The sequence below is a fragment of the Perca fluviatilis genome, chromosome 9, assembly GCF_010015445.1.
Source record: "Perca fluviatilis chromosome 9, GENO_Pfluv_1.0, whole genome shotgun sequence".
NCBI classification, from domain to species: Eukaryota; Metazoa; Chordata; class Actinopteri; order Perciformes; family Percidae; genus Perca; species Perca fluviatilis.
In genome coordinates this window covers 40217770-40232980 of record NC_053120.1, presented here as the reverse complement: position 1 = coordinate 40232980, position 15211 = coordinate 40217770, and the positions used below count along the sequence as shown (strand labels likewise).

Here is a 15211-nt window from a genome sequence, read left to right as displayed (position 1 = left end):
CAGAGGGGTCTGCGGGGGTACGCCGTCGATTCTACGCAGAAGCATAAAACGGCCTTCAGGCGACGCTCCAACATTTTAAAAATCGCTCTGCACTCCATCCCAGATCGTCCAGCTCACGCTCCCCGCTCACTCACTCTGATTGTGACACACCCACCACCGAATCGCCGGATCGCTTTCTTTGGTCTGGTTTGATTTGGCCAATTTTAGCCTATCCCCATTAGAGCTTTAATTAAACACATTTTTGACATAGCTTTGAACCTAGACATAAACTCAAAACATTAACATCTTAACTGTTACATCATGACCACAGATCTTCCCTTTATTTAACCATAATTCAGGACAATGAGGACAATGTGAATTCAATCTTGTGGAAATTACCTGGGAAAGTCTTCAATTCAGAGGGCACTATACATCATGTGTGGGAGTTAGAGGGCCGAGGCTGTAATGCAGAGTTAATGACGTTTCTATGAGGTCTATGAGAAAATGAGTAGCTGCCGTGTGGGGGTAGTTGTGCACAGATGTTCTTAGAGGGTTAATACACTTCATACTTATAGTAAAAAGCCATCATAATTGATTCTAGATTGTGCCACTTCCAGAGCAATCCTAAAATTTACATTTCAGCCCCATGACAACATGATAACTCGCCCGGCCCGACGGCACCCTTCATCTCAACTCACCAACTATTTCAATGGACTCTTTGTTGTAGAGTTTTTTGTTCCAGTAGAGCAGCCGCAGGAAAGGAAACGAGGTGAGGAGGACAAGGCATATTCCAAGGAACATGTAGCCTGTGAAACTGGCAAAATCAATCCCCTGTAAGACAAAGAATAATAATGTGTTAGACATTCAAATATAAGCATTGGTGCCTAGACATCGGTTTTGGTGAGAAAACAGAAGGACGTCTGTATGCAGTGATTATCGCTATGATGCAAAGAACATCTGGTGAGAATAAAGTTCAAACGCTTCAGCTAAACTGTTCATTGTCTGAGACAAAGAAAGACTCTGCATAAGGATGTAAGCAGCTGCAGGTGTAACCACTAAGGTACATGTTATATCACTGTATAACAGAAATTCAAATAACGTTTGACCAAGAATAGAGGTGTTAAGGTGCATCCAGTAGCATTATAAGTGGCATTATAAGCAATATAAGTTTGTATTTGAGATGAATGTCATGCAAAATGAAAAGCAAAGGATTTAATTGTTGCACACAAAAGGGCAGTGGTAATTGCATCCTTAAGATTTTTTTATGTCCACCAGGCTCTAGTTTGGTCAGAGGCACATTTTAAAGAGCATATATTATGTTTTTTTGTCTTTTCTGACCTATAAATGTTGTTATAATGTTGTATGCTCATGTTAAACGATACCAAATTGTCAGATAATGAGGTAAATGCATTCAGACGTGAGCCCTGCAGGCAGCTTGGGTTAGCACTGCCCAGCTCTGAACGCACGGATCTCATTGGGTCTCAGTGGGGTCATGAATTTCCTGTATTTGTCTACGTCAATGAAACACTCTTCCCTACATGGTCATGCTGCTCCACGCTCCTGAATCAAAACTAAGACCAGAAAAGGAGTATAATAGCTGCTCTTTAAAAGAAATTTGAGGGCAAAGCTTTCACAAAGACCACCATTTTTATCAGATTCCACCCTGGAAGTGTGTCTGATATCACATACATAAGATTCCATTTCTAAAGTCTCTAATTAAAGTCTTTATTTCTTGTACTTGCACAGCATGAAGAATAGAACTACAGATATTCAGTGATAAAAGTGGTTAATAGTGACCTCTACAGGATTTGCAGTTTCAAAAGTCTAAGATGAAGGGAGAGGAGAAGTGGTACAATACAAACAGCAGGATAAACCAGCATACGACAAATGTCAATAAATCAGTCAATACAATTAAGTTTAAATTATGATATTCTCACACATAAAATAATTATCTGAAACACCAGGTATCAAGCCTTCAACCAAGTATAAAGTTTGAATGTTCGACTTCAAGTGAAATCTCAGTAACAGCTGTGGGAGGTGTGCAAGAGATCTTAAGCATCTCATCAATTATGCCAGAGATTTAACGCAGAGGTTCACACGATCTGATTTCGTCACTATGTCTCCTCATTGCCTCACTCATACAGTACATCTCTGACTACTCCTTTATTCATGCCTCCGAAGAGACCTGTTCTCTCACCCTCAGGGCAGCCTTGTGCGTCGAGGATATCTGCTCATGCAAGCCTGCTGTGAGTGAAAACTCTTACCATTGCTGTTTTGGTTGTAAACTAGAATCTGAATGTCCTGTATCTGTATCTCTAACACATTTCCTATCATTCCAACAAGACAAAGTTTGCCGCTGTGATGTATCTGTTTGCAGCCGTAAACTGTTACCCCAGTGGGTCCATATTTCAGAGCCAACGTACGGTGACTAGACATCCCCGTTTTTGGTGGCGTGTCCCCGGTTGGAGCTGTCCCCGTAAATGTCTCTGTTTTTAACTGTGTGTTTTAAACAGGCCGTAAAGTCAAATGATATTTGACGTGGCAAGAAAGACTGGGCAGCAGAGCTAACCAGTTGACGTCATTGTTTTTTTTACAACAGTTACCATGATCAAAATACATGAACCCTTTTTATTTTGTGGATTATAACTTAAACTATTTTAATGATATATTGACCTGGAAATGTTCCAGGTTATTATTATATCAATGAAATGATGCCAAAAAGAGGTGGATTGTGTATGGGCCATGCCACCTTGCTCTGTTACAAATGAAATACAAGGACACTCTGATGAGGGGCAGAATCACCGCAAACACAGCTCACAGCTGTGCCGTTCTTTCTATCACTGGATTTCTCCCGGAGATCCCTTTCACACAAACAAGCAAGCATGCAAACAAACAAACAAAGAGGCAAGCAAACCACGCATGTACACACAAGCTGTCCTTATCAGAGGCCAGACATGAATGAATGGGCGCACTGCTGCTGCTGCTGCGTTCTCGCAGATCTGTCACCTGGGAAACGGAGCCAAGACAAACTGGACAGCGGGCCATGGGAGTCTGGTGTGGTAGCAGATACTGCATACCGGAGGAGACCACATACTGCTGCACCCGCAAAGGCTAAAATGTCACACGCAGTGAACAGATGCCACATCTAGCAGCTGGGAAAATGTCATGTCTTCTAGAGATGTAGCATTATGGCCCTCTGAGTAGAAGAAGAGTGAAGGGTGTGAGAGGAGCCTATAAGTCATTGCCCTTTTTAGACAGTGACAGGCTGTTTTGATTATTAACTCACAAAAATGTTCTTACTGCTGTTTATTGACATCACTTTTGTCACAATCTGTACAATACAACGTGCCTCTAAATGCTTTTCCAAACTATCATGGGAGGGGCAGAGAAGAACAATGTTAGTGTCACAAATATTTAAATACAGGTATGATGTGTCACAGCAGTGCGACTTGATGGTGTATACAGGTTTTTTTTCACAGTTTCTACAACATTTTCAAGAAGACCTTTTAAAGTAAAAGAAAACTATTCTAAACACAAACATACATATCATAATCTAATAATCCGTTGAAGTCATTTTTTATGAATAAAAGTAAAAAAAAAAAATTCTCTGTTTCTTCTCTCCTCTGTGACAGTAAACTGAATATCTTTGAGTTGTGGACAAAACTCAAGACATTGAGGACGTCATCTTGGGCTTTGGGAAATACTGACAAACCAGGGGCGGGTCTAGAGGGGGGGCCCGGGGGGCCCGGGGGGCCAGTTTACAAGTAGAAACATTAGCAAAATTACACTGTGTTGTTCTATCCTATTCAATATTTCTTATATTTCTAAGCAGATTTTCTCTGCTGTAATCTGATAAAATCCCCCGGGCCCCCCTTGACTGATTATTGGTCCCCCCCCTGTGCCACCCTACTTCCCCTGCAATCGCCCCTGTGACAAACATCAATAATTTTTCACCATTTTCTAACATTTTATAGACCAAACAACTAATCAATTAATCGAGAAAATAATCGACAGATTAATCGAAAATATTCCTTAGTTGCAGCCCTAGGAAGGGGCAATTACATTTCAATGAGCTGCTAAAATAAATTCTAAACATGGGACAATCCAGCACAGGAAAAAGAGCTGGACGTTCAGTTACATGCTTTCGCACATTATTGCATCAGGAGTGACACTGTCTCCTTCACATGTTTAGTCAGACACTAATCCCAAAGAAAGGGTCTCCAGTGTGCCCTAGCATGCCACTTATAGAAGACTAGAGCTACACCAATGTAAGCTGCTGCTGAGGTGCAGGTGAGTATGTTCCAGGAAGGGAAAGCACTAGGAAGGTATTACTCCATGCGGACATAGGAAATAATTAAATGCAATATCAGAGGGTACTCTTGGAGCAGCTTTGTTGCTTATTATGACTGTATGAACTGCATGACATAGTCATATTTATGCTACAAAAAAGAGTAAAGGAGTAGGTACAAATTCAAAGTCAAACGTGTGGCTACAGAACGACAGCTAGAGCGGAGCAGGTACCGGGCAGGTACCTTGAAATAGGAAGGTGTTACAGTTTCTTTCTCCACTGTTTTGACATTTTTAATTCCCCTGATTTATGATGGCAGCAGCAAAAATAGAAATTGGTTTCACTGCCACAACATCTCCATTCATCACCTGCACATCAACATAAATAAGGATCACAGCTCACGGTTGTATAAATACTTGGAGAGATTGTGCTGAACAGAGATAACACATGTATAACCCAGCAAACACAGATGATTCAATTTATCCACAGCGCATACTAATGAAATACTTGCAAATATCTGTATGTACACTATAAATGTGTATGCACTGTGTATGTAACAACTCTCACCTTTAAGGATACAGTAAGTGCATGACTACCTGACACACGTTTAAGTCCTCTCTAGGATCTTTTATTTAACTTGTTTTGTAAAATGTATTATTATTATTATTATTATTATTATTGTTATTGTTATTGTTATTGTTATTATTATTATATGTATTGGGTGATTTGTCTTACACTTACCCACACTAAAGTTTTAATAAAAGGAAAATAACCTCAAAAACTGCAGATTTGAACAAAGTAAAATTCCTAAATTTCCTAATTGAAGCACCTGGCAAGCTCTAAATCCAGACTGCCAAGTTATGCAGGGCCTGTTGCTGCACCTTGTGTAGAGGAACTTCGATGAATAGTTTTTGTTTGCTCGCACGTTAAAGCTGCATGAAGTAATTTTCAACCGCTAGAGGGCACAAAGACTCACAGCAACAGAACCAATCAGGCTTATCTAGCATGTTAGCATTTAACTGCCTTGCAATTACATACAATGTAACATGGCCCTCCCATTAGAGTCCTTTTTATTACCAGCTGTTGAATGCAAGACTGGATTGACAAACCAAAACCGCTAAAAAGTCGCTAAAAACTGTATAAAGCTGCAGAGATTGGGTGTTAAATTATAGTGGGAATGGCAGCAGGATTTCATGTTAATATCAACATACTGCTTATTACTTTTAAAGTGGTACTGTAGTCCATATCTGTTGCAGCTGAGTTGTTTGAAATAATAACTGTCAGCCCTCTTTCTCAATGTGTATTTACTACTGTCGTTGCAGCGATGCTCCTTTCACAATTACCCAAACACATCGTCATAAGATGATACGATTTTTAAAACACTCAACTGCACTCTTCACAGCCTGAGAAGTATGGTGCCAGCCAACCATGCTGCCAAAGCATGCACACACACACAAAGACACACACACACACACACACACACACACACACATTGACACACACAGGGTCAAACGTTAAGTGGTCTGGATCAAAGAGTACATTTCCAATACAACTGCCTCACATTCGCCGCGTGATGTCCCTCGCCTTCCGCTCGCTGGGTGTTGCCGTTCTCAAACTCTGTTCGCTTCAGGAAACAACAAACTTCGAGCTAGCGAGCTACACACTGAAAATGGCAAGTTTTGAAGAAAATTTGAATTGTGCAACAAGGCATGTCTGCTTGGTTTTTTCGGGGAATGATTGTAAAGATTTACAAAGAATATGTTTACAGCATTTCCTCTCTAACTGGGACGTTTTGGGACCGATATCAGAGGATTGCTGTGGACCAAGTAGCCACACCGCGATACACTGGTAAGAGCAAATTATGTTTAATCATGTATCAGCTAATTTAAATAGCTCAATTTCCTGTATTGTGTGAAAAGTTAACTTTATTTAATATTGTATGTGGTGTTTTCTTTTTTTGGGTGCAAATGTTCCACCAAAACAAGTTCCTTCCTGATTTTGCAGAGCCACCTTCTCCGCCCAAGTCGATTGTAATTGGTTTAAAGAAATGCAAACAATTCAGAGCGTTTTTTTGACCTATCCCAGAATGTATGTGTGGTAGAGCCAGATCTTCCTCCACAGCACTGTAGAGAAAGGTCTGGCAATGTGAGACTAAACTTAAAGACACAGTGGCACTCAGCGTTTCCAGTCTGTGGCAGTGGCTTTGTGATCTATTTGATTACTAACTACAAACACATAACTTATGAGGAAAAGTCTTGATAATTCATCTGTTAATCATGGCAGTGACCTTAGTAACTGAACAGCAAATTTCAGAATCTCCCAACAACACTTAAATGTAATTAAGCTACAAAGTCTATGAATCTAACTTATACTGGTGCCTCAATTCCCAAACCACAGCCCTCTAAAATAGTTATTGGCTAGAAGTGATTTTGACGTCACGTGAATTTTCCGATGACGTGTTCATCAATTTCTCATTCACCCGTCAGAACTGTACCATCTGTACTAGCTCAGAGAGCAATTTCCCCTTCATCTTAGTATTATTCTGTCACACACAAGTCATGAAGAGCATTATGTTTGCTTTACTAAGTGTCTGGTTCATGTGTCAGATTACACCGAGCTGATCTGTTACAGTGTATTAGTGCAAGTTTAGGCAGAGAGCTGTGAAAGTGCCTACTTCTTTGCGCAGGTCCTGATTTGATACGATAATCACATTGGGTGGATCTCCGACAGCTGTGGCAGCCCCTCCAATGTTGGTGAAGATTACTTCTGCAATCAGGACATGTCTGGGGTCTAGATTAAGCACCTCACACAACCTGCAAAATCAGATAGAGATAGAAAAGCCATTTAGCCGTGATTAGATTGCGTTGAGTGGGAGAAATAAATACATAAATATATAAAAAGGATATTGGAAGACAAAAAGCATTGGTCCTATCCACCCTGCTCGTCACAAAATAGAGCACATTTTTGCCCAGATCTGTGTTATTTGTATCAAGTGTGTAATTTCAGGCAAGTCAAATATCATCTATATACTGACCTTCTGGTAACAAAAGCGATTTTGAGAACTAAATAATGGTTTACTGTATAGACTTAATTCAAGGGCTGAAAATAGAATCCCTAACAATGAGGGAGAGACAGAGGTGGGCGGCACACATACAGTTGATTTGTAAGACACTGCACTACAGTAAATTGTAGCTTCTGTGTAGTCTGTTTTTTTTAATGTGATGTGTGTTTCCAGGGATGGATTATATTGAGCTTTTTTTAGAAAGGAAGTTGTGATCTATCAATGTGACTATTTAAAAAAATACTATAGGGTAACTGGCTCTTGCCAAAGTAAAGAAAGTCTGCATACTAGCACCTCAAACACTTATTACTAATTTAACACGTTTGGTTTGGGTTTGTTTAATAACAAACATTTTAACGGGGGGTTATGTGCCGAACCAGGCTTGTCATTCTTTATACTAAGTCACCTGACTTCCTTCTTTGCTCCCATTATAATAACTGCGGCCACTAGAGGTTGCCACTATACATGTAAATATGGGTCCTAGTTTTATACAGTCTATGGTTGTAATCACAGACGGTAAAAACAGTGGACGTAGCATCCGTGATGACACCCATTGGTTTGTGGAGTGCCATTTTGAAGATTCAGGTGTGATTCAGGTGTCACCATGTTGTTGTTTTTTGCAACCGGATGCAAAGATTTTTGACGAGAGGGTGGCGTTGGGGAGGATGCCAAGCCAGCGTTGTTTATAGTTGCAATAGCACTGCTCTAAGCTAAACGCTAAAGGGGGAAAGTTGCCGATTTGCAACCCTTTTGAAGGGAGTCATCCAGCAGCGTTTTACCGGCAGGTATACACGGACCTCCGGGTACTGCCGCCATTCAACTGCATGTGTAGCATAACAAAAAAACAGCAGACTTTCCCTTAAGTTACCAGCTAACACTGCTTGGTTGGCATCAAGACTCTTGATGAAGGTCTGGAGGGACCAAAGGGTGAGTTTTCTGTAAATAAACGGTGTTGCTATAGCAAGAGCAGAGTGTGGGATTATTTCCTTTGTTCCAAGTTGATGCTATTTACCAATGCAGCTGCACAGAAGAATTTTTGGATGTGCGAGTTGTTTCTTAAAAAAAAATAGCAATACTGTACCTGATGGTGACTGGGGTGAAAAGCATCATAGTGGTCACGTTGTCCAGAAATGCAGAGAGAATGGCAGCGATGAGACAGAGGATCATGATCATTGGCCACACTCTTCCTCTGGATAACTGGTAAGCCTGCAGAGAGAGGGAATATGACAACAAGTCACTGCTAATGGAAATGATCAACCCATTAGGTGGATGTCTTGATTCACTCCCAGTACCAGTGCAGTACTGACACTTCTGAGAAAGCATCAACAATGTCAGAGTGACACATCATAAATGAGCATTTGAATGCTTACATTTCCATTAAGAGTAGTAGCACTAGAAGGGGTGTAGCGTACTCAGATTCCAAAAATAGCCGTGTAATAGTGTAGTGTGTAGAATTACACACAGGTGCACATTCAGTCAGTAATGCTAATATACCAGTCTTAACCCCAGGGGAGTGGCTCAGGTTGGCCACCTTTTCAATGTAATAGTACTGCATGTCAGATCCGCTAAGCTGTCCTCAGACAAGGAATTTTAATTTGGAGTGCCTGCCCTTTTCCAACTCACACTTAAAATTCATGAGCCTGCATGATCCCTCTATTCTCCAGGTCTGAGTGCCACTGCATTCGCCCTCCGTCACAATCCGCAGAGAAAAGTCAGGATTAAAACTGAGCTGTTTTTCTGGTAGGTGGTAGGAAACCGTACCCTTGTACAGACAGGATGAAGGTCTTATGTTCTATTGTCGAGTAACAAGTATCTCTTTATTATTTGTAGGATGCATGTAGATCTAAGTTAAGAAATAAAACTGTTTAAAGGTGATGTCTATCAATTCATACCGAGAGCAGTTGCAGAAAAAACAACAATATATGTGGTTCTCTAAATAAGAAACACTAAATAAATTTAGCTTGTTTTAATAATCAGTACTGACCCAGTTTTCTAAGCTTTGCCACAAAACAAAGCGAATGTCCTTCTTGTCAGCCTATTATAGTGAAGGTCTTCCAAAATCTTGCTCATGTCAGATAAGTCAACATAAAAACTACAGGCTTGTCATGCATCAGTGCTAATTTCAGAAATAGCTCAAAGCCTGTCGACTTTGAGACCACTCTAAAAGTGGGCAGCTATTTTCATAGACTTGACACTCAGTATCCCTAAGGTAAACATGCCAAAGATATGTTACAAAAGATATATAATACTGCTATGATACTGTAGAGCTTCACATTTAAAACGTCACGACTTTCTCCATTAATACCATTCATTTTGTTATTTAGAAACTCACCTTCACAGCGCAATAATCAAAGAAGCCAGTCTCTGAAAAAATGGCCACCAGTACCATCTGGAAGAAACAGGACACATTTGTTTAAACATTTCCAATTATGTAACAAGATATATGTCACCCTGATTATTCAAAAATAGTCGCCACAGACAACAAGATGGTGCTCACGTAAGAGATGGTGGTCAGTCAGAAAGATATTTCCAATGTGCCCAACTTTCAGGGTTTTAGGATATTCTTTTCCCTGATACTTTATTATCATACCCATAACAGTATGGGCAGGCAAAGAAAAAAAATATGTTTTTGAGGGAGACTGCAAGCTCGGTGACAACTCCAAACTCCTGAATTTATAAATCATACATAAACAGGTCAACATAATTGCTTTGTAAGTGTATTGTAGCACAAATAAATACACAGTATCCTTGAAAAGTCTTGCCTGTAGGTTTGGAATATTTTCAGAAACTCCCTCTGCTGTATTTCGCAGAATGAGATGAAAATTTAAGTGGCAGCTGTTGACAGTGGAAGTTGTCCAAAGGAAGCTACCATCTGTGGTCATGTATCACTATGGAATTTAGATAGCACTGATCTGTCAGAATTATCTTTTATGTGAATAATGAGTATGTTTGATGTGATCTGCTATGAAGTTATAATGTGTCTGAAAAGAATGGTCTGTTTTTAACCCTCACAGAAAAGCTTAATTTGTACTCTTCAATTTGATACTAAACTTAACAGCACGTTTGTTTCCATGGAGACAAGATTTTATGTTGTCAATTTCGCTTGCCTCCACAGAACCAGATTTCACTGTCAGTAGTTTGGGAAGACTGATATGAAAGTACATAAAATGAAGATAAGATGTCAGATTTTAAAGTAATAACAAGCAGCAATACAAAATAAAGATTTTTGTAAAATTGCCCAAAAGGGGATTTGTTCAGTAAATTAACATACGAAAAACATCTTTAACTTAAGAGTCTAACCATGCCAAACAGAAGAGCCAGTGTCTCATAGTCGATCCACTCCACCACAGTAACCAGACTGGGCCGCTGTGGGACAGACAGAGAAAAGAATTAGATATTTCACAGGGATTTATTTACAGTTATCAGTTCTGTGAAGAAAAAGCAAAAGGTAAAGAGTCAATAAATTAGTGTTGTATACATCAATCCCTAGTTGAGATCAGGCAAACATATTTTCAGTACAGTACTAAAGCTTCCTGGCAAGTTTAACAAATGTATTTAAAACTGTATTTGATCACTGCTATAACTCCTCCCTGGCCTAGACCCTGCCTTTAGTTTTTTTCCGCAGATGGCATTTTCACTTGTTATTGCAAGAAAAGCACAGTTGGAACTTATAAATCCAACAATGGCTCTGCTCCACTGAAGTGTCCCAGTGAGCCGCACAGGCTCCCTCCAAGTGGAACACAAAATTATGTTTGTTAATTACACCTGTGCTTTCCCTGCATACATTGGAACTTTGAAAATGATTTTGCAACTTAACTTAACTTTTTCAGAATATGTTCTTGCAATATATTATTAAAGTAACATTTTCCAAGACAAAGATCTATCAGCTTCTCAACAGCCGTCCATTTTTTTACTTAAACACTATTTATTATTAGAAAATAGAAGCGTTTGAGGAGTATGTGAAGGCATGATAAACAACCAAAAACAGGAGAGTAAAAGAGACTTACATCACCAATGACAGCCAGAGCAGCTAAGGCTGCCAACGATCCCAGCATGGCAGCCAGAGTACGATGCACAATCTGAAAATTAAAAAGATTCACCAAAAACACTTCATTTACTACTTCTGATTCAAAGAAGGCTACAATATTTAAATATCAACATTTAAATAAAGATACAACATAAGCCACATTAAGTCATATATTATGCATTTACATGACAAATCTGAAATTCTCTTCTATGAAGTCAAACTCCCTAATTACCGTTAGGTCACATGAGTAGAATTACTTTATAGTCATTGCCAAAAAGCTACAGCTTGATTAATTCATTCACTTATCCATATTTACATTATGTTTTTTGTGGCGTGTTGTATTTCATTTTATGTTACGTTATTACCTTGTATCTTTCTCATGGTTCCAGTGTTTTATTTTCACTTTGCTTGTACAGTATCTGTCACTAAATGAGCCTGATGTCATAATGCAGCACAAACTGTGAACTGCCATTTAAAGCGACTCTCTCCAAAACCCATTAATCTAAAAATAAATCTGATTTACAGTAGCATTAACCAGATAGGTGAGTGTGTTCCATTAGTTCTATGATGGTCTGTCATTTTCTTCTGTGCAAAATATCAAGAAATGCAGAACTTCAAGGGGATATTACAGACAACTCCATGATGCTGTTAAGAGTCACCCATCCTCCACCAGGCTCCATCACTACTCCCATGTATGATGCATCCCATTATTAAATATTGAGGCCAGTGATAAGCATGGATGTGTTATCAGACATCAGAGCTGCTCCTCTGACATTCATGCCACCGAAATAAATTGCAGGAAAGTAGGTCACTCTATGTAAATTGGCAAATGTCGAGGCTGTTCCTGATGGAGAAACAGGGATCTGTGGCCTTTTTCTTAGACTATATCAAAGATCCTCTATAGTAAAAACCCTCTCCGTCTATATCATCGACGCTGGATGTCCCTCACCTTCCGCTTTCTTGTGTTGGCATTCTAAACTCCGGTCGATTCGGGAAACATCCTCCAAGCTAGAACCGACAATCAAATTATATTATTTTTATTATTATTATTATAGAGTAAAATTCTCATCACACACTCGACAGCCATTTTAATTCAAGAGCTCGCCTCCCTACATACACATGTTCCACCAAAACAAGTTCCTTCCCGAGCCTATTGCAGAGGTACCGTATCTGCGTCTGGCGCTTATAGCGCCACACAAGATGGTTGTGATTGATTTTTAAAAAATGCCAATATACCAGAGCACGTTTTTCTCCTATCCAGGAATGCTGCGTAGACTAGCCAGACCCTCCCCTGCAGCGCTGTGGAGGAAGGTCTGGCAATGCGACACTACCTTTGTCTTGACCTAAATGGAAGACTAGCTAATTAAAAAAACTATGACAACAGGCATCATCTTTAATGTGTTGGCCTTGCTGAACTACTGAACTCTAAACTGGGTCTCGCCACTCACAATAGATAAGAACTCAGTCTACAGATTCTCAGAAACTCCTCTTTGTCTGAGTAAATCTGTTCGGATAATGGATAAAACAGAACAAAAGCATCTGCTTCATTTTGCCTCAGCCTTTGTCAGGAATGACGAAAAAGAAAAACCGTGCTGTGATTCTTCACTTTGGACATCTGTAAGAACATTTCACTGGAGTGCCTATTAAAAATAAGAAGATTGCTGTCCAATTACCAACACATTGAGAGTTTCTTTATCATTCAGAAAATAACAATATGTGATCACTCATTTAATTCAAGTTTAATGGAGAGAACAAATCTCCTCTGCAGATAGATGGAGACATGTCAGAGCTGAAGTCAGGTGACATCTTGCTGATGTCTGAATAGCCGTGCACTGTCTGCTCTTCTACTTTAGAGACAATCCCTCACACTTCAATGATAGCCTATGTAAGCCGACCTGTCAGGAACACAGATGACACATGTGAGGGTGTGCAGTGTAACTGTGCTGACATCTCACACAGCCTGCTGTTGACTTTCACATCACAGCATTGCCCCTGCCGGCACAGCTTAGTTCACACCTTGTCACACTCAGAGAGATTAGCCCGTCTAATTAAAACCACACACTGACTGGAAATGAATGAGAATTACAGATGGACATCCTGGGAGTTCAAATCTAAAACAAGTATATGTGTGAAATGAGAAGCTAGTGAGTATCACATTAAAATAGTGATAACTAATGTGTGTGGAATTGATAATGAATTCATATCTAATATGTCATTACGTACAACTGAATCATTAAGCATCAATTTAATTATAATCAGACTTGTTTCATAGATTTGATAAATTACAATAATAACTTGTTATTTCTAGTTATGGTATGGATGGATGGTAAAATGGAGATGAAAAAAAATCATAAACCAGTGCATTATTACATAACACTATATCAATTCAATTTGGGTTTTGTTACCTTGAATTGTGCTGTTTATGATGCAGGAAGGATCTAATGGAAGATGCTATTTTAAGTTGCATTATGGAAAATTTACGATCCAGTGGTTTTGAACCTTAAAGGTCCCATGGCATGAAAATGTCACTTTATGAAGTTTTTCAACATTAATATAATAATATCCTCCTCAATAGCTACAGACACAGAAATGGCACATCCTAAGGAAAACTCATTGTGGGACTGGCTCTAGTGGCTGTAATTCTGCACCAAGGCTGAATTTTCAGATACAGTATTAGGGGACCACTAAGGTCTATATAAAAGAGACTTCAGATACAGTATTAGGGGACCACTGAGGTCTATATAAAAGAGACTTCAGATACAGTATTAGGGACCACTAAGGCCTATATAAAAGAGACTTCAGATACAGTATTAGGGGACCACTAAGGTCTATATAAAAGAGACTTCAGATACAGTATTATGGGACCACTAAGGTCTATATAAAAGAGACTTCAGATACAGTATTAGGGGACCACTAAGGTCTATATAAAAGAGACTTCAGATACAGTATTAGGGGACCACTAAGGTCTATATAAAAGAGACTTCAGATACAGTATTAGGGGACCACTAAGGTCTATATAAGAGACTTCAGATACAGTATTAGGGGACCACTAAGGTCTATAAAAGAGACTTCAGATACAGTATTAGGGGACCACTAAGGTCTATATAAGAGAGACTTCAGATACAGTATTAGGGGACCACTAAGGTCTATATAAAAGAGACTTCAGATACAGTATTAGGGGACTACTAAGGTCTATATAAAAGAGACTTCAGATACAGTATTAGGGGACCACTAAGGTCTATATAAAAGAGACTTCAGATACAGTATTAGGGGACCACTAAGGTATATATAAAAGCCTTCACCATGTCATGGGACCTTTAACAAATCAAGACAACAGAAGAGTGAGGGAGCTGTCAAACAACAAGCAAAGTGTGTGCGCGCCCACTCACAGTCTGGAAGAGAGGTCTAACCCAGAAAAATTAAAATGTATCATGGCTGTGCAGCAGCTTTAAGTACAATATATTACTGTAGGCATGGGTAAAATCAGAGCTTCCTCTGCTGTAATACCCGGTGTATGTGTTCCACACTTCCAACAAGGCAGCAGATACTGTATTGAAAACAAACTCATTCATCATCCATAAAAGAGCGTGAGCATCACAGACCAATTACCTCAAAGATGATGAGAACGTAGACCCCAGTCAGGATGATTCCAGCAATGGCCACCTGTGTCTCCACATTGACGTAGAGCGACTGGTGGGTCATGGATAACGGCACCACCTCATCATCCTGCAGGAAGGCTTGAACCGTGATGAAGATGGGGTCACTGTGCGGTTAAGGAGAGCACAGCAGTGAGAACGATGTGCTTGTTTTTCTTTCATTGAACATGAAACAAGAAAATGTTGTCAGAAATCGTAAT

At 39.6% G+C, this 15211-nt stretch overlaps 1 protein-coding gene across 2 annotated transcripts in view; it reads right to left on the bottom strand.

Moving 5' to 3' along the window:
- Nucleotides 1-15211, bottom strand: part of oca2 (oculocutaneous albinism II) — a 54226-nt gene that overhangs the window by 27271 nt on the left and 11744 nt on the right. For both annotated transcript variants that reach the window (XM_039812530.1, XM_039812531.1), the window contains exons 9-15: nt 14965-15118; nt 11336-11407; nt 10629-10694; nt 9661-9717; nt 8410-8534; nt 6942-7080; nt 678-810 (exon numbers count right to left, since the gene is read on the bottom strand). In XM_039812530.1, coding sequence (XP_039668464.1) covers nt 678-810; nt 6942-7080; nt 8410-8534; nt 9661-9717; nt 10629-10694; nt 11336-11407; nt 14965-15118 — 746 coding nt within the window. The remainder of the gene's footprint in view (nt 1-677; nt 811-6941; nt 7081-8409; nt 8535-9660; nt 9718-10628; nt 10695-11335; nt 11408-14964; nt 15119-15211) is intronic.